General features: G+C 35.7%; 5 protein-coding genes across 6 annotated transcripts; all 5 read left to right on the forward strand.

Annotated features, from left to right (window-relative positions):
• Window positions 1–982: 982 nt before the first annotated feature.
• Window positions 983–1,581, forward strand: LOC103871916. Its single transcript, XM_009150245.2, has one exon. The coding sequence runs from the start codon at window positions 1,038–1,040 to the stop codon at window positions 1,380–1,382; it is 345 nt and encodes a 114-aa protein (XP_009148493.1). The 5' UTR covers window positions 983–1,037; the 3' UTR covers window positions 1,383–1,581.
• A 344-nt stretch (window positions 1,582–1,925) lies between these two features.
• LOC103871917 (heat shock 70 kDa protein 16) lies at window positions 1,926–5,842 on the forward strand. 2 transcript variants are annotated; one of them, XM_009150247.3, is made up of 10 exons: window positions 1,926–2,079; window positions 2,331–3,506; window positions 3,705–3,917; window positions 4,025–4,120; window positions 4,214–4,324; window positions 4,524–4,715; window positions 4,833–4,979; window positions 5,075–5,203; window positions 5,326–5,447; window positions 5,558–5,842. In XM_009150247.3, the coding sequence occupies exons 1-10, from the start codon at window positions 1,936–1,938 to the stop codon at window positions 5,655–5,657; spliced, it is 2,430 nt and encodes an 809-aa protein (XP_009148495.2). In that variant the 5' UTR covers window positions 1,926–1,935; the 3' UTR covers window positions 5,658–5,842. The 2 variants fall into 2 exon arrangements, with proteins under 2 accessions (XP_009148495.2, XP_009148496.1); XM_009150248.3 differs by having other exon boundaries at window positions 1,955–2,079; window positions 2,320–3,506.
• Window positions 5,843–7,314: 1,472 nt separating this feature from the next.
• LOC103871918 (sterol 14-demethylase) lies at window positions 7,315–9,763 on the forward strand. The gene is made up of 3 exons (XM_009150249.3): window positions 7,315–7,560; window positions 7,707–8,192; window positions 8,550–9,763. Exons 2-3 carry the CDS (start codon window positions 7,719–7,721, stop codon window positions 9,540–9,542), a joined length of 1,467 nt encoding a protein of 488 aa, XP_009148497.2. The 5' UTR covers window positions 7,315–7,560; window positions 7,707–7,718; the 3' UTR covers window positions 9,543–9,763.
• A 251-nt stretch (window positions 9,764–10,014) lies between these two features.
• On the forward strand, window positions 10,015–14,283 carry LOC103871919 (cancer-related regulator of actin dynamics homolog). Its single transcript, XM_033273391.1, has 2 exons — window positions 10,015–12,397; window positions 12,430–14,283. Exon 1 carries the CDS (start codon window positions 11,343–11,345, stop codon window positions 12,072–12,074), a length of 732 nt encoding a protein of 243 aa, XP_033129282.1. The 5' UTR covers window positions 10,015–11,342; the 3' UTR covers window positions 12,075–12,397; window positions 12,430–14,283.
• A 3,764-nt stretch (window positions 14,284–18,047) lies between these two features.
• On the forward strand, window positions 18,048–19,184 carry LOC103871920. Its single transcript, XM_018659450.2, has 2 exons — window positions 18,048–18,287; window positions 18,339–19,184. Exon 2 carries the CDS (start codon window positions 18,376–18,378, stop codon window positions 18,991–18,993), a length of 618 nt encoding a protein of 205 aa, XP_018514966.1. The 5' UTR covers window positions 18,048–18,287; window positions 18,339–18,375; the 3' UTR covers window positions 18,994–19,184.
• The last annotated feature ends 194 nt before the right edge of the window (window positions 19,185–19,378 follow it).

Below are 19,378 nucleotides of genomic sequence, written 5' to 3' on the forward strand. Positions count from 1 at the left end.
TTTCTCTTGCTCAAGAGTACCGATAACTAGTGTGAAGAGCTTGTGACTCTGAATAATGTTTTGCGATGCTTCTATTTTCCTTTTCTGTCTCCTTTGTTTGCTTTGAGAGTAAAGAAACATAATTAAATGGCATCATAAAACTTTTTCTTTCTTTCTCTTAGGGGGTTATTGGGAGTGAAATTTTGAAGGAATTTTAAAATTTAGAGATTAGTGAATAATTCAATCGAGTTGGTGAAGATTTATGTACAATGAAAAAAATATCATGTACGATGAGGCTCTCCACAAAGTTAGATAAGAAAACATAGCCTGCTTTAATTTACGTATTAATATATGTCAGAGAATATATAAATTGAACACAACTAATCTCCAGGATTAGAAGAGTTGGAGATATTTGATGTCTAAGACAATAAAATTGTCTTTAGAGGTGTATGTAGAGGCAGTGTGGCATGTGTCTCCATATCTATACATTGTACTCGATAACTTAATGAATCTCCGGAGTCATATATGGACTCTCACATTAGCCCTAACACTTAACAGCTTTTAGCTTTGAAAATTGATTATAAAAATCTCCTTAGACCCGTTGTTCAAACCAAGGGACACAGGAAGAAGAATCTGATTATTTAAGTTTGATTTTGCAAGCTTATTGCCTTACTTTCAAAACAAACAAAATAAAAAAAAAGTTGGACGGCAATCTTCTAAACTGAAATGGTTATAGACTAAGGTGTTATCTTATAATTTATCAAGTGTATATAAACTATATGACCTTAGTTTGCAACATAAATAAGGAGTATAGCATTAACTATGCATTGTTAGCTGGATATTCATAACAACCTCTACTATCTTAGCATATCTTAGTGTCCTAATGGTTTGACTTATATTATATTTATTATATCAAGAAAAGTACAACTTCACAAGAATCACAACAACAAAAACCAGGTATACAAGTTACAAGTTAGTGCACCAGCACTGTCTAATACAATGACTACAAATACTTTCTCATTTCAACTCCTCTCTTCCACAAAAGATCATCGTTGAAAATGACCCTCTTCAATCAGCCATGTCTTTACTCAAAGATAGACAAGGAAGACCCAGAAGAGGTGTCTCACCGACGAGCCAAGTTCTTGATTTACAAAACGCTTCAAAAGGCCGACGTGGTGTCTCGTCGTTCTTCTCACCCGTCGTCGTTTCTGAGGATGAAGCTGCTAAGGTTGAAGGCCAAGATCGGGAAGAGTTTGACTAAGCTACGTCGGAACATAGAATCCGCCGTTAGATTTGGCGGGATTCAAAAGCATTCTCAAAGCAGCATGAGAGCCTTGAAGAAGATGTTCCACGGTGGTGCAACAAATGGACTACCAAGACCTATTTTCGCTCTTGAAGTTTGATTTTTGATTTTTTTTTTTAATTGTCTTCTATGTATTTCACTTTTTTTTTCTTTCTTGAATTAATTTCTGTTTATCTCCACTACAGAATCTGGTCAAGAAATGTAATATGAAAAAAACCATGAGTTATGTTTCTTTCATATAAAGAGGAAATAAATCAATCTTGAAGTTGTAATAACAAAGTTGTTTTTGGTTCATGGTAGATTTCAAAGTTTATTTTTCAAATTAGCATCCCACACAACTGAACCATCTTAGATTCTATGTAACAGTGAAAACTATTTTGGTTTAGTAATTTAATTAAGGTTCATCAATATTTTTTCATAAAAAAAACTAATTTTTTTAATTTTAGAAAAACAATGTATACATTATTTAAATGAATATTTTTAATGTAACAGATTTGATTTGTTTAATTTAGAATGGTGTATATAAAATCATCTGACTTAAATTCTAATAATGTCAAAATGTTGACAAAAAAATTAATGTCAAAAAATGAAATTAATTTCATAAAAATATCTTGGGTTATTAAATTAATTTGAAGGAATTTATAAGGACTCAAATGCAAATAAATTTGTTTCCTTCTCCCTTTCCCCTTGGCCTCGTTCCAATTTCTCCTCATCATCGTCTTTCTTCGCTCACGTTGTCCTCGTCTGAAGTCATCGGAGCTCCTTCATCACGTCTTCGAAGTTTCGATCATCCTCAGGTCTTCTTCATCCCTCATCGATTCGATTTCTCCTCCGCTTAGATGAATCTCACAATGCGCATCTAAGATCTCTTTATTAACATTGCTTAGAAAATCTAGGACGATAAGATAACAACATTTCTAAATCCTCTCCTAGTTTTAGCGATCCTGTAATCACACTAGAGATTGAAACAGGAAGATCATGGAGTAGAGATTGCGTTTCGCGAGATTGATATTTTTTTTATTTTTTGGTGCTTTGAGGATTGTTGAAGATGAGTGTGGTGGGATTCGACGTTGGGAACGAGAACTGTGTTATCGCTGTTGCAAAGCAACGTGGGATCGATGTTTTGTTGAACGATGAATCCAACAGAGAGAATCCAGGTATGGTTTCCTTTGGTGAGAAGCAGAGGTTCATGGGGGCTGCTGCTGCTGCCTCCGCTACTATGCATCCCAAATCCACCATCTCTCAGTTGAAGAGGCTGATCGGTAGGAAGTTTAAAGAGCCTGATGTTCAGAAGGATCTGAAGCTGTTCCCTTTCGAGACTTCTGAGGACTCTGCTGATGGTGGGATTCAGATTCAGCTTCGGTACATGGGCGAGGTGCAGAGCTTTAGTCCGGTTCAGATATTAGGCATGTTGCTTTCGCATTTGAAGCAGGTGGCGGAGAAGAGTCTCAAAACGCCTGTTTCGGACTGTGTCATTGGGATTCCTTCCTACTTTACTAACTCGCAGAGGCTTGCTTATTTGGATGCGGCGGCGATTGCTGGCTTGAGGCCGTTGAGATTGATGCATGATTGTACTGCTACTGCGCTTGGGTATGGTATATATAAGACAGACTTGGCGGCTAACTCGAGCCCTACTTGCATTGTGTTTGTCGACATCGGTCACTGCGATACGCAAGTTTGTGTGGCGTCGTTTGGGTCTGGGAGCATGAGAGTGCTTTCTCATGGTTCGGATAGAAACTTGGGCGGGAGAGATTTTGATGAGGTTTTATTTAACTACTTTGCTGTTGAGTTCAAGGAGAAATACAGCATTGATGTATATACAAATACCAAGGCGTGTGTTAGGTTAAGGGCGTCGTGTGAGAAAGTGAAGAAGGTCTTGAGCGCAAATGCTGAGGCTCCTCTGAATATAGAATGTCTGATGGAGGAGAAGGATGTGAAGAGCTTCATCAAGAGAGAAGAGTTTGAGAAGTTGTCATCTGGCTTGTTGGAGAGATTGATTGTTCCGTGTCAAAAGGCTTTGGCTGACTCTGGTCTGAGTTTGGATCAGATTCATTCGGTGGAGCTAGTTGGTTCAGGGTCCAGAATCCCAGCTATATCTAAGATGCTAAGCTCGTTGTTTAAGAGGGAGCTTGGCAGGACTGTGAATGCAAGCGAGTGCGTTGCTCGTGGATGTGCGCTTCAGTGTGCAATGCTCAGTCCAATTTTTCGAGTGAGAGATTATGAGGTACGCTCTTCTCTCTATGTGCTAACACTCTTTCTTAGTTCTTGTTTCTGTTTAAAAAAATTATGGAGCAGATGAATAGATTATCGTAGTTGTTACATATATGATGTGTGTTTTAAAGCATGATAGAGTGTATACATTTACGAATTTGTTTACTGTGAATGGCTGATGTTTTTTTGTTTATGCTTCCCCGTTTTTCAGGTTCAGGATTCTTTCCCTTTCTCAATTGGCTTTTCATCTGATAAAGGTCCCATAAACACACCATCGAATGAAATGCTCTTTCCTAAAGGCCAAGTCTTTCCAAGTGTGAAGGTTCTTACTCTACGTAGAGAAAACACGTTCCATTTGAAAGCCTTTTACGAAGATCATAACGAAATATCTCCAGATTCACCAAGTCAGATAGGCACCTTTACGGTATGCTATCTCTCAGGCCTTCCTCTGAGTACACTTTGGATGGTTATGCCATCATTAGGCTCTACATAATTTATGGAACTCTTATTCTGCTGTGTGATGTCTTGTAGATTGGTCCTTTTCAAAGTTCCCACGGAGAAGCAGCACGTGTCAAAGTAAGAGTTCAGCTAAATCTCCACGGGATTGTCACCATCGATTCAGCTTCTGTGAGTACAATCTGATACCAATACTTTCCAGATAATTTAGTCGTTTACGTTTTAACCCAGCTTGAGTCTTAAACTTTCTGTTTCTGAAAAAAGCTAATAGAGGATCCTAAGGAGAATACGACTTCTGAAGAGACAGTATCTGAAAATAACCATCAGTCTCCTGCTACAAAGGATGGCACTTCAGACCCTTCGTCAGGTTCTACTGTAAGTATGATTTAGGAACGTCTAAAGAAATACAGTTTCATTGTAAGAAAGCTTAAAGCCCGATATAGTGAAGCTGATCTTGAATCATTGGCATCTCGATTCATTTCTTAAACAGTCAAATGGTTGATCCGGAGTTTCTCTTGTCCAAAGCTTGCTAATCTGCACAAATACTGAGATAAGTTTCTCTTGAATTGTGTAGGGTAATGATCATAAGGCTATCAAAAGAATGAAAATTTCAGTTGTTGAGAACGTCTCTGGTGCATTGACAAAGGATGAGTTATTGGAGGCCAAACAGAGAGAGTACTCTTTAGTACAGCAAGATCTGAAGATGGAATCGACAAAGGATAAGAAAAATGCTCTTGAATCCTTTGTTTATGAGATGCGTGATAAGGTACCAATCTGGCTTTAGTAATATCCCAAGGTTCCTTCTATCAATTTTGCTAAAATATGTCTACTCGCTCTTCAAGATTTTTATCATTTAGCAGAATAATATTGTGTATACTGGCAGATGTTAAATACGTATAGAAGCACTGCAACTGAGTCAGAACGGGAATGCATCGCCAGAAATCTTCAAGAAACAGAGGAATGGCTCTACGAAGATGGTGATGATGAATCTGAAAATGCGTACATCGAGAAGTTGAATGACATCAAAAAGGTATCTAAATCCTTAAGATTTTTGTATATGAAGGTTAGTATACTGCGGATGACTTTCATGTTCTAATTGATAATTGACGTTTCAACTCTGAGCAGCTCATCGATCCTATTGAAAATCGATTTAAAGATGGAGAAGAGCGAGTACAAGCATCAAAAGACCTTGCGAAAACTATAGCTGATAATCGGATGGCTGCAGAGTCTCTTCCTCCTCCAAGAAAGAACGCGGTTTGATACGAAACTACTAACATTATTCTCAATCTATAATGATGACTTTTGAGGCGGATAAAGTTCGTGTAGATTGCTATATGGTTTAACTATATAACCATTATGTATGTTTTGGTCTTCAGGTTCTTGATGAATGTAAGAAAGTCGAGAGATGGCTCCACGAGAGAACCACGGAACAAGAATCACATAACCATCCGGAGCTGCAATCTGGTGAAATCAGGAGAAAAGCCGATGCTCTTAACGCGTAAGTAAATATAATATGTATCTCTTGACAGCTATATTCACTTACCAATGATGGAATCAAGTCAGGTCATGTTTTGTTAACTGATGGAAAGGATCTTGAATGTGTTGTAGGACGTGCAAGTACATTGGGAAGTCAAACTCTCCTCCCAACAAATCGGAACATAATGGATCCCACGGACGTAGGAACTCGGATGATATGGAGCTTGATTGATTTTCTCTCTTTTTTTTTATCTTAAATTTTGTTATCTTTATTATTCTAAATGAAGATGAAAAAAAAGAATAAGGCTAAAGTCTCGCAGTGTATTTCTCACATTTGAAACGATCATTTTCATTTTTGTCAAACGATTTGAAAACGATTATTCTTGAGGGGTTGATTTTTCAAAATTTGCTTTTCTTCTTTCTCTCTTGGTGATTTGTCTATTGGTTGAGGTCGGAAATCAATTTCGCTGTCCATAAGGTGAATATTTTTGAACGAATTGTACTGATTTTGTCATGGTTCAGCTAGTTTCTATTATGGAAAAACATTAACTTATGTAACTACTTCAATAATTTATCATTAAGCCAGATTTCTCACGGTACTGAGTTTTGCTAGTTTTGTAACTATCATGTGTGCATGAGGAAGATGCTCTCTGAAACAGATCACTAGTGAAGCATACATAATAATAGTAATAAAATATGTGGTTAGAGATCGATCTCAGAGAAAAATATTCCAAGTTTGGGAACTAACAAGGACAAAAGTGGTGCTGTTTCTAATACTCACATGTGTTGTTGTGGCCACGAGCTCACTACGACTCGGTCGTTTGTTAAATAGTTGTTAAAAAAGAGAGTCGAGTTACTTTGTTTTCTCCGTCAAGGCATTAGACAAAATCCTATCCAGCTATTTTACTTAGTCCCCCACCACCATTTTAGGTCTTTTACTCGGATATTATCCGTTTTTCCACCAAATAACAAAAAAAAAAAAGGAGAACGTGAAGAAGAGATTGAGTTAAAACGTGAGAATCCAAATAGAAAGGGAGAAGAGGCACATGATAAAAATGACCACAAGCGTGTAAGAAGAAGATATATGGATATCTCATGATGTGGACAAGGTGTACGATGGCATCTTCGTCTAAATCATGAACACTAGTAACGAATTCATACAACAAAAAAAACTTTATAATATAAATCATTAATATGTTTTTCCATAATTCAAACCCCCTACATAGTGTTATTAGAAAAATCATATGGTGATGATTGGTTCGACTTTGGCTTTAAAAATTTAGCTATAGATGTTTAGCTGTAGATAAATTTTTCTGCAGAGACTTTTGTTGTAGTTAAATTTATTGTAACCGTAAGTTATATGCTGTAGATATTTTAAAATAAAATATATGAAATATGTGTTGCATATATATAAAATTATTATTTTATATGAACTAAAATAATTTATATTAATATTTTTTATAAATTATAAAAAATTATTGTAATTAAAACACTCAAATTCAAAATTAAAATATTTATAAAAGTTTTTATTATGATTATATAATTTATTTGATATTATAGATATTTTTCATTTTATAGATTCTACAGCCTATAAGAAAATGATGTAGCATTTTTGCCTAAAATATATAAGAAAAAATTTTGATTGGTAAAACTAAATAAAAATTTGATGTAGATTTTAATTTTTAAAAGTAAAGCTACAAGCCTACAAAATGATTGGTAAAATTTAGTGATTTAAAAATAAATAAAATTAAAGCAGGGAGATAAAGCTCAACCAATCACTTCCATAAATTTTTTTTTTTTTTTTTTTTTGCATTTCGTAATGATAAACCATTTACCGCCGTTGGTTTTTCTCTTACTGAAATTATAAATACCATCCAATCAACAAAAACTATTAAGAAAATAATAAATAAATAAAAATGCCACTTGTGCTAACTTCATTTTAGAAAAAAAAAAAAAAAAGAAGAGTAGAAATAAACAGGCGAGAGAAAGCAGCTTCACTTGAGCGTGGAAAGCGACTGTTTCTCCATCGTGAGAAAGAGAGAGCATCTCTGAAGAGCCGTCTCTTCTTCTCCTTCTTCTTCTTCACGCGCCGTCTCTGAAACCCCGATCCTCGTTATCCATTTGATTTCTCCAAAGTAAGCTTTTTCGATTTATCACAATGCTTAACCTCTCGATCTTCACTACACTAGATTAGATCAGCCACGAACCGATCTGAACCAATCAAGATCTGATCTAACTACTTGCATCGTGATGTTTGCTTTTGACTTTTCTTTCATGACAGGAAAAAACAAAAATGGATTTGGATTCAGACAAGAATCTACTGAAAACAGGTTTGGTTACAATAGCGACACTCGTCATAGCCAAACTAATCTACTCCTTCTTCACATCCTCCTCCAAGAAGAAGCGTCTCCCTCCCACTCTCAAAGCATGGCCTCCCCTCATCGGAAGCCTCCTCCGTTTCCTCAAAGGCCCCATCGTCATGCTCAGAGACGAGTACCCCAAGCTAGGAAGCGTCTTCACAGTCAACCTCCTCCACAAAAAGATGACATTTCTCATCGGCCCCGAAGTCTCCGCCCACTTCTTCAAAGCTCCAGAGTCTGATCTCAGCCAGCAGGAAGTCTACCAGTTCAATGTCCCTACCTTTGGCCCTGGTGTTGTCTTCGATGTCGACTACACCGTTCGTCAGGAGCAGTTCAGGTTCTTCACTGAGGCTCTAAGGGTTAACAAGTTGAAAGGATATGTGGAGATGATGGTTACTGAAGCTGAGGTAATATCAAAACATTTAAAGCTTTCCACTAACACCATGATTAACCCGGATTCCTAGGGTCCGTTCTTTATTTTTTAACTAAGAAAAGCTAAGAACCGTCTCTTAGATATCTGATATAAAAACTGGTTTTTAGCAGAAAAAAAAACAAAAACAAAAAAGTGTCAAATCACGTGTTAAGAATCCAAATTAAGAGCCAGGTTAGTTAATGATGCTCTAAGTAACTGTTGTGTGTGTTTTGCTGGTATAAATTTAATTTTTTTAATGAAAAAATTCACTGCATATAATATTAGTTTCGTCCCCGCGGTCACTGGACCTCTAACACAAATGGATAATGCTTGTGTTTGTTTTCTTTGGTAGGAGTTTTTCTCGAAATGGGGAGAGAGTGGTGAAGTTGATTTGAAGACTGAGCTAGAGCGTCTCATCATCTTAACTGCAAGTAGATGTTTACTAGGTCGTGAAGTTCGTGACCAGCTTTTCGATGACGTGTCCGCTTTGTTCCACGACCTTGACAACGGCATGCTTCCCATCAGCGTTCTCTTCCCTTACCTCCCAATTCCAGCTCACCGTCGCCGCGACCGTGCACGTGAAAAGCTCTCTGAGATTTTCACAAAGATCATAGGGTCGAGAAAACGCTCCGGCAAATGCGAGAACGACATGTTGCAGTGCTTCATCGAGTCCAAGTACAAGGACGGGAGGCAGACGACGGAGTCCGAGGTCACCGGTCTGCTCATCGCTGCTCTCTTTGCGGGACAGCACACGAGCTCCATCACTTCCACGTGGACCGGCGCGTATCTGATGAAGTACAAAGAGTACTTCTCAGCTGCCTTGGATGAGCAGAGGAAGCTGATGGAGAAACACGGAGACAAGATCGATCACGACATATTGTCCGAGATGGATGTGCTCTACCGTTGCATCAAGGAAGCGCTGAGGCTTCACCCTCCGTTGATCATGCTCATGAGAGCCTCCCACAGTGACTTCAGCGTGACGGCACGTGATGGAAAGACCTACGACATCCCAAAGGGTCATATCGTTGCAACCTCGCCTGCGTTTGCCAACCGCTTGCCGCATATCTTTAAGGACCCGGACAGCTATGATCCGGATAGGTTCTCCCCGGGAAGAGAAGAGGACAAAGCCGCGGGAGCGTTTTCGTACATCTCGTTTGGTGGAGGTAGGCACGGGTGTCTTGGTGAGCCCTTTGCTTACCTGCAGATCAAAGCCATATGGAGTCATCTGTTGAGGAACTTTGAGCTTGAGTTGGTTTCACCGTTCCCTGAGATCGACTGGAACGCTATGGTGGTTGGCGTTAAAGGCAGTGTGATGGTGCGTTACAAGCGTCGCCAACTGTCTTAAAAAGACAGGGTTTAAGGTTGTATTGCAACTTTGCTTTTGTCCCTCTCTGGTTTTAGTATTGCTGTTGGTTTGTTCGTCTGCTTCTTTACTTGTTTTTTTGCTCTTTAATTGACTCTTGATTTCTAGCTTTCTAAGTTTGCTGTTTCTGAGAATGTTCTATTTCCAATGGAGATTTGATGCAAAACTTGTTTAGTTTATGCTAGTTATGAGAGATGAGCCTACTCTGAAGACCAGAAGACCAGATTGTGTTTCTTTATAATCTGCATACATATAATGTGGTTTCAGAAAAAGATATTGGTGATGTTGATAAGAAAGTGTGAAAACTTGTCCAACAACCAAATCAAGTTTCAATAATTCATAATCATAAGAAAAATGTAACATTATCTGATTACTAGACGAGGAAAACGTTCAGAACTTGTTACTAAATCATAAGCATTTATTTGAAATATGATAACAACAGCATATACAGATGTAAAGAGACCAAATGTGGTACCAAGAGACAAGAGTAGAATCTAAAATCTACACTAAATATTTAATTGTGATCGGGAGTTTGATCTAGGGAAGACAAAAGATGTACGCAACAATATCTTTAGAACACGATGTTAATAGTTTCCAGTAAGCAAAAATAGATTTTATTGATGAATAGGATCGAATACAATAAGTTGGACTAGATCGAATTACACAAGTGAGATCGGTAAAGAAAATGATCTAAGAACAGGAGAAAACAAGGTCGATGTATGTGTGTAGCTCTCTCTAGGATTTTCAACGTGTCCCTCTTCATATCCCTTCTTCTTCCTTTATAGTAAGTCAACCTCGTGATGTTCGTAACGGTTCCGAGATCTCCGTCTCTTGTTCCGCGATCTCCGCGACCTCGACGACTCCTCTTCAAACTCGACTATTTGCTATGGGCTTCAGCTCCCTAAGGCTCATGTCTTTGATCGCGGTCCATTAAGGTATTACCTAAAATTGGGTCCAACAATACAGATTTTGTTTCTTAATATTGTGCATTATGATTCAATGTAAAGATCCAGATGTATCTGTGTATGTATAATTCTATATATGTATGTCTGAAAAAATGGTTAACTCCTTATTGTCATTGTATTTATGGACGGCCGCCTTCACATCTCCTCCGTCGCATATTCTAGTTACCAGAGAGACAAGAACTGACACTTTTATGCCGTTGTAATATTTCTTCCAACAACCTCGATCCAAAGGATTTAAAGTCTCGGCGAGGAAGCTTGCGTCAAGGCTTCAAAAGCAGAACGTTTTAGCTATATCAGGTTTGTGATCAGTTGGTTTGGTTTCTGAGATTCCTCTAGGTTGATTTTCTTTGCCTACACTTGGTACGTATATTCTAAGTGATTTGTTTATTGTAATGTGTTAAATCAATCCGGTTTCTCCTGGTCCGACCGATATTTAGTCCTTCTTTATCACTCACAATTCACAAACACGCACATCTCTTTTTAATTTTGAACACTAGACTATGACACTAATTAACGGCATCTTCACAAACTACTAGAATACAAACTCCTGCCATCATAATCTTTATTTGGTTTCTTAAGTTTAAGAGATTAGGTTCGGTCCAATGACGAGTTTGTCTGACGTTAACCGGCAAATAAAAAACAGCCAAGTCCTACCAAACTATTCTTTTCAACCTCCAAAAAGATACAAGTCACAGAAACAGTCTTTTGTGCACACTGGCCACTGTCTGTCACATCAATAAACATGAGTTGGTTCACCTATGATATAGCCGTAACATATTTGTCTAGAGAACATGAAGTCTATCTAATTTAAATTACGATGTTGCAGATGGAGAGAATAACTAAGTGGGACTTAGGATCATTCAGAACGTACTACTCCGTTGAACCTAGTGAGAAGTTTCACGAAGACGAGTACCTAGACGGTAGCCTCGTTCCTCGTCTTGAAACCGAGTTACGGAAGGCTCAATCTAGAATCAAAGAGCTTGACACAGAAAAGTTTGGATCCACAGAAAATATTAGATCTTTCATCAGAGACCAAAGTATAAGCCGGGAAGAAAACACTGATCCACTTGTTGATTACTTGAAAAAGAAGTTAAGCAAAGAGAGGGAAGAAAGGAAAAGAGCTAATGCTGAGAATGCTATGTTAAAGAAGAAGATGTGGGATATGGAATCATCACTGAATCGGTTGAGGAGAGAAAGAGACACGCTAGAGAAGGTGTGCGAAGAACTGGTGACGAGGATCGATGATTTGAAGGCAGAAACAAGAAGAAAATGGGATGAGACGGAGGAGGAGATGCAGATGTTGCAAATGGCTGAATTGTGGAGGGAGGAAAGTGTTAGGGTTAAGTTGATGGATGCAAAACATTCCTTGGAGGAAAAGTATGAAGAGATGAATTGGTTTGTTGATGAGTTAGAGAAGTGTTTGTTGATGGCAAGAAAAGTGGGACCTGAGGAGATGAAGTTGAAAAGAGTTGAACGTTTGATTAAGATGGCAAGATCTTTGGAAGATGCAGCCAACTATTTTGAGTTTGTGTCTCTGAAGGATAACTAATGTTCTAAAAGTAATATAGATGGCCTCTAATCATAGTCTTGAATTCACCGGTAGGTAGGATTTGTTGTTTGAAGCATCTAAGCTTAGGTTAATGTCTACTTATGCGAAGATCATCCTCTCAAAAATATCGTTTGAAGAATTTTCAGAGTTATTTTTAACGATGTGTTCGTACTAATTAATTAGACAACATTATCATTCGCAGTCTAGCGAATAAGTCAAGCTGGTTGTTTAACAAAACGGCAAGTTGATAAACGCTGGAGACATTGTAGTCTAGGTTAACAGAACCCGGACTGATAAATTTTGTAACATTTAGGTCCGAATAAGTCAAGCTGGTTGTTTAACCTTTGACATTTAGGTCCACACTAACGGCACCAATCCGCACTACATCAATTCATGTTAGATGAACAAAGGGACACATATGCGATTTTGATAGTGTGGGGAACCTACGAAGACGGCCATCCGAAACAACTTTTTCATAGTGTGGTATATTTGAGCTTCAAGATCAACAACAAAGAAACAATGTATCTTCAAACCAATCATCATGCCAAAGTGCTCCCACGATTCAGGGACATGGTTACATTTATAATCTTATCTTATATCTTTAATCATTGCATCTTGGAAGTTTAGTGGGAACTACTGCAAAATAAACTAAACATTGTGAGCAAACTTGTTATTGTAAGTTAAGTCTGTTAGAGAATACGGAAATTATCAATGTCAACCTCTTGTTTAGCTTTGTTGTCATTGTTTATCAAATGTTGAACTCTATCTACATGGAAGATTTTTTTTTTCTGTTCTTTTGTCACTTGTTTTGTTTGTTTCTTTCTAAAATGAATTTAACAAAAACATTAAAAAACTGTATTATCTTTTTCTTTTTTTGTTTCTAATGATCCATTGAATCTAGAGATCCAATCTTTTTCCGGCGTTACGATTGCACATGGCCAAATCATGTTATTCTCTTTATACTTTCCAACTCCAAGAAATTCGATTTCCAAATTGAATACTATATTAAAAACTTGAAGATGCTAAGCTCGTCAGCTTCTGCAAGGGTTTGCTTTTATAAATTAGATTTATAATCTTTCCACACCTCAACAATTTTAACTTAAACTGGATATTTCACATGAGAAAGTTTATTTATATCGTAACAATGAATTTGGAGGAGATAAAAACATTCAAAAGCATTGTGGAAGAAAATCACGAGGATTCAACTGTCTGGTTTTACACAGAATAAATTCGTAAATAATAGGATTGGATAATGTGTGTCCTATCATTCATAATATAAAATTATGAATAGCTTAATTATACAGTTGATCTATTTATGTCATTTTAAAAATACAGTAGATTACAAACTAGTAAACTACGTAGTAGGGGTGGGCATTTCGATTTAGTTTCGGGTTCGGTTTGGGTTCGGTTTGGTTTGGGTAATTTGGGTTTTATAAAACTCAAACCAATTAAAACCAAAGTAGCTTTGGGTTGGGTTCGGTTTGGGTTTAATTCGGTTCGGTTCAATTCGGTTTGGTTTAGATTTAGTTTGGTTTACATTATTATGGTCTAGTTTGGTTCGGTGTAGTTTGGGTTGGTTATAAAATATGAAGGCATTAGTTTTATACTTTTATTAAAAAATAATCAACTCATAAACGATAGAGTAAGAATATAAAAACTTATGCTACATGATTTTATATATAATAGTATTATTTGAATCGTATTTATAATTTTTTTTAAAGATATGGAAGTTATGAAAAAATGAAAAACGAAATTTTAACTAAAATTTGCAATATGTTAATACATATATATATATCATATATATTTTTACTATATATATATTGGATTATCGGTTTGGTTCGGTTTAAACCCAAACCAAACCAAACCGTTCGGGTTGAGTAAAACATGAACCAATTGGGTTACATAAAGAGCACGGTTTGGTTTGGTTCGGTTTAACTTCGGTTTGGTTGGTTCGATTCGGTTCGGTTTGGGTTTTTTGTCCACCCCTACTACGTAGAGGTAGTAGGGGTCTATTGTGGGGTTAGTGAGTAAGAATAACATAATGACTTATTCGTCTTGCAAAAAGACAACTTACCTGACTTATATATTATTGACAAAAAAATTGTCAAATTAAAAATATATATCCCTACATTGATTTAGACGTGTAATATAGAAATATCTATATTACACAATATTTTTGGTTTTTAATATTTATTGTATCTATTTTTTTTAAAAAAAAATATTGTATCTGTTTCTATCACTACTTTTATTATATCTGATTGTATGTTTTATTTTTATTTTTTTTCTTTATTTCCTAAGCATTATTGAGTGGAATACCACTAATGAGTCATCTACAATTACCATATACGTGATGGATTTACAAACATAATGAATTACTAGATTTTGATCCGCACGCCCGTGCGGGTGTATCTTTTAAAAAAATATGATGCTATTTGATTTTTATGTCACTATTTAGGGTTGGGCAAAAAATTCGAATTCGAATAATTGAACCGATCCCAATCCGAATAAATAGTACTAAATCCGAACTGAATTGATTAAATATCCGAATATTCAAAATTTTGGTATTTGAAGAATTGAAACCTAATTCGATCCGAACCGAAGTATTTTGGGTATCCAAAATAGATTTATATACTTATATATATTAATTATTTTTAGATTTAATGAATATAAAAACATCCATAATATATATGATACTTTTAAGTTCATTTAAATGCTTGAAAATATATACAAATAATCAAACGTAAATATCTTAAATAGTTAAAATATACTCAAAACTCCAAAAATACTTACATAATTATTAATTCTCTATCCAAATATTTAAACCAAACCTATTTAAATTGATTATCCAAATTTGAACCAAATCTTCAAAGATCTAAACTGAACACGAAATCCCAAAAATACCCAAAAACGAACCCGAACGCCCACCCCTAATCACTATTTTATATCTTATATGTGTCATCATAGGTTACAAAATATGTGTTATCATACAATTAATTATATTTTATATATATCATCAAATCATTTTTCTTATAATTAATAATATTTTATACGTACAATCATATAAATAATCACATATATTATATTTTAAAATTTAATGTGAAATATAAAAACCATAATTTAAGTTGGTGTTTGAAATTGGGCTGTGTATAGTATTTTCTTATATATATTGGAAACATTTTTATTATAGTTATTAGAAAATATGTTAGTAAAAATCAAATTTTGAATATATTTATATTTTTGAATGAATTTTTGATATAAATAAATTTTAAATTATTATTTTAATTTGAATATATATTTCAAGTAACATAGACCCATTACTTTTTAATATAATGTAATGGAGTTCTAATTTTTTTGGTACCATAAGCCCATTATTTTTTTTCCTAACATACTGCTATTCATGTTTCTAAACAGTACTATTTCTTAACTACTATCTATATTGCCAAACAATCTCAATGTGTACTTCAACTTTAATAATATAGATGTAGCCCCTTTTTCTGCTAAACAGAATGCTGTCAAATTGTAAGATAATCTAACTAAAAATGGAAAATTATAATTTTAGCTGATCTTTTTTTGTGTCATTTTATTTATTTTATCCATAATTGAAAGAGTATTTTTTTGGTAACCATTGAAAGAGTATTGTTCACGGAAAATATAACATGGAGATTTCTAATTGACTTTGTTGTTCTGGCTAACTGACAAATTCATGAAGAATATTAGTCGAATTATTATATGTCTAAAAACATGTTAGAATAGGATATTCTCTTTCGTAAGCATACACAAACCAGAATATTCAAAAATTAACCCTATTTAATATTGTGTATCTGCACTAAACCATGTCATAAATAAATAAAAATTAACCCTATTTAATATTTAATATTTTTTCCAACTATTGGAAACAAATACTCTAAGTTGCTTATAAATATGGGTACAAAAGTGGGAAAATCTGTAAAATAATAACAAATCAAAACGACTACGAGAAAGAAAACCAAAACAAATCTGTTAAAATAATCGTAGCTTCTGTGTTTACGAAATGTGTATGATGCTATGTCTCTCCTTCTCAGCCGTTCAATGTGGACACACTGGGGCCCTTTCCTCTCTTTGTACTATGTTCGTCACAAGTGGAGAGCTGCTTTTTAGTATTTATTTAAAAGTTAAAATTAATCTACGCCCTTGATTAACAATCAATGATTTATCAATTCTTTAGTTTTGTTTCAAACAATTAAACAATGGTCATAGTTGTGAAGTATATACTTGAGCTACTCGACGTTCCACTTTTATTTAAATATTGAGTTCCCAATCAAAATGTACAGATGTGTTATGTGTATGATTTGATTCCTTTTGTAACTTGGTCAAAGTTTAATCTCCTTACGAACCAATGAATTAAAATTATAGTTAGATATATATATCGTCTCTAACCACGGCTCGTTTTCCGTAACCATAGAAAAAAACTCCTAGATTTTGATTATCACTTAGAGCCGATAGTTAACTGTAGTTTCGATCACTGCATTTCATATATATGGCGTAATGCAGTTAAAGTAATTGATCCATAAGATTAAAAAAGGAAAAATGATGATGGAAAAAATTTAATAGGTAATCAATTATTATTTTGTGATTAAATTATTGTAAACACGTTTTCTATGTTTCAAACTTAAAACTTAATAAGGGCAGGACAAGTATAGTCAAGCTCAGTTCAGTTTCAACATGGTTCAAGTTGTTGGAGATAAGTTGTATCCGTGCTTTCTTTCCCATGACCTTTACTCATTGTTTGCTTAGATTGCTTGTAGACCCTTTCAATTTCTCGTTTGTAACCTAGTTGTCAATGTTTCTCCGGCTTACCGGAAAACCACTGTTCCGATTGCCGTTGATGGGTCGATATATATATTTTTTTTTATTTTAGAAAAAAAGCTGTATCCAACTACGTACTGTAAGTCCGAGATAATTTTTGTTCACTCAGTTTGGTTCAAGGTGATAAATATTCAAACCAAACTGAAACTAAAGTTACAACTATAGATTAATCTTCAAACAAAATGCAGGTATATATTTCAGTTCAACTCGAGTATATATGATTTACTAGTTTGGAAATATCAATGTTGCGATCAATCTAGGCAAGAATGATCATAACCACAAGTCACGTGAAAACGAAGATAATAGACACTTGGAACATAAAGAAGGACAAGAAAAAACTGGCATTTTGAAGACCATACTATATAAATTTTAGAATACAAATTAATACGTAGTAACTAAACCTCGGTGTAGACAAATGATCAACTCTATAGTGTAGCATATGAATATGATTTGAGTCATGCACTTGCACAAAAACAATTTGGCTAACTTCTTCTGGTTTTGATAAAAATATTATGAACAAACAAAAAAAACTTCTCGTGAACAATCTTTTCATTACCCAAACGAGTGATCTATAATTTGCAACTTTTCCCCCCAATTTGGCAAGTTGATAATAAGTGTTTCCTAGACTTTCTTGGGTGACTGTCGAGTAAATCACACGCGCCTCACAGCAGCGCGTAACGTGGCATGTCTAGTCTTATTACAGCGTATCCAAATTGTTTATCTGTTAACTGTTACGTGTGGGAAATGGAGGGCCTTTTATCCACATTAATGATTACTCAGACAAGAAACTATTCCAATTTTCTTTTTCGTTTTTTTCTTCTTTTATTATTAACGTTATCAAGTTTTCCATTTAACTCCTCATTTGTTTCGTCTTTCCTACGAAGATCCCCTTACTATTAAAATACCACCAGATTTGAGATCACAAATATTCTCATTTGATTTGATGAAAGACAAAATAGATGGTCTGAATTAAAAATTCGCTGCGCTTATTAGATGGCAGAATATTAAACACATTCACGAAATTATTACGTACTACTTTTCGTGCAAACTTTTTCCATCCAAAAGTTGATTTTATATTAAATATCCAACGGTGGAAACAAACTCCCTACAGAAGGACCACTCATTTCTAGAAATTAAGATCAGGGTGCATCCAGTAAAAAAGATAAATTCATGGGTGTTTTGTGAGAAACTTTATAATAATAGGGGTATGTTTGATATTTAGATTTCTTTAACTCTCATCTCACATTCTTTTGGACTCTTGTGATCAGAAAAATGCTATATATACTCGTTCATTTCGCTCGGTTTAAAACTTATAGCAAAATCTCCAATTACATATAATCTCTGAATGTTTAAGAAACTAATTTAAAAGTAAAAAAAAAAAAAAAAAAAAAAAAAAAAAAAAAAAAAACTAATTTAAAAGTAATTAACATAATATCACAGACCGTGTGGAGCTTTGATGGCAAGGGTTCGAAAGCTGACGATAAGCCAGAGCGAGAGGTACCTTGGGAGCAGCTACAGTTTCGGTGACAGTAACGGAAACTCCGTCACCGACGAATCAGAGCTCACCGAAGAGGACGTCTGGTCACACGCCGTTGATCACAGCCCCGAGGATACGCCCGAATCCTTTGGCGCGTGGAGTTCACGCGATGCGGTGATGAGGAACGGGCGCGTGTGTGGTGGTCTGTCGCTTGCGTTCGAGGACATGTCATCGTCGCCGACGATCGTGCATCAGATACGCGGCGGAGGAGAAGTTGGCGGTGGAGAAGTAGGAGGAGGAGGAGGAGGAGGACAAGCACAGCGGCAGCTAGCGTCGTCGGCGCCGGTGAACGTGCCGGACTGGAGTAAAATATACCGAGTCAACTCGGTTGAGTCGATACACGAGTCGGAGGAAGAGGAGGATGAAGAATCCGGGATGATGCCGCCGCACGAGTACCTAGCTAAGAGTCAAAAGCGGCGGAGCAGGAAATCTGGCGGCGGCGCGTCGGTGTTCGAAGGAGTTGGAAAGACTCTCAAAGGGCGAGAACTGAGGCGCGTTCGAGACGCGATTTGGAGCCAAACAGGGTTCTACGGCTAATTAAGTAGCAATATATATATAACTAAAAAAACATTTAAAATTTTCAGCTGGAAAAGTTTGAAAAAAAGTTGCTTATTGTGTAGAATTAGTTTTGAAACTTTCTTGAATCCCAAGCGTGAGATGTATAAGACTTATTTGGCTTCCCATGCATAATGTTTTTCTTTCTAATTTTCTTTAATTGTTTGATAATCCTCAAGAACCTCATGTGCGATGCTGCGTAAAATTTTATTTCATGCAAATGCAATATCATTTAAAGTTACCAAATAACTCTTGATCAAAGGCAGACGATAGGTTACAAAGGTTGAGTGATAATTTACTGAGAGAGACTTGATTGACTTCTTTCTTTCGAGCTCGAATCTATGATTGTAACAGAATGGCTTCAATT

Source organism: Brassica rapa, chromosome A06 (assembly GCF_000309985.2).
Source record: "Brassica rapa cultivar Chiifu-401-42 chromosome A06, CAAS_Brap_v3.01, whole genome shotgun sequence".
Taxonomy (NCBI): Eukaryota; Viridiplantae; Streptophyta; class Magnoliopsida; order Brassicales; family Brassicaceae; genus Brassica; species Brassica rapa.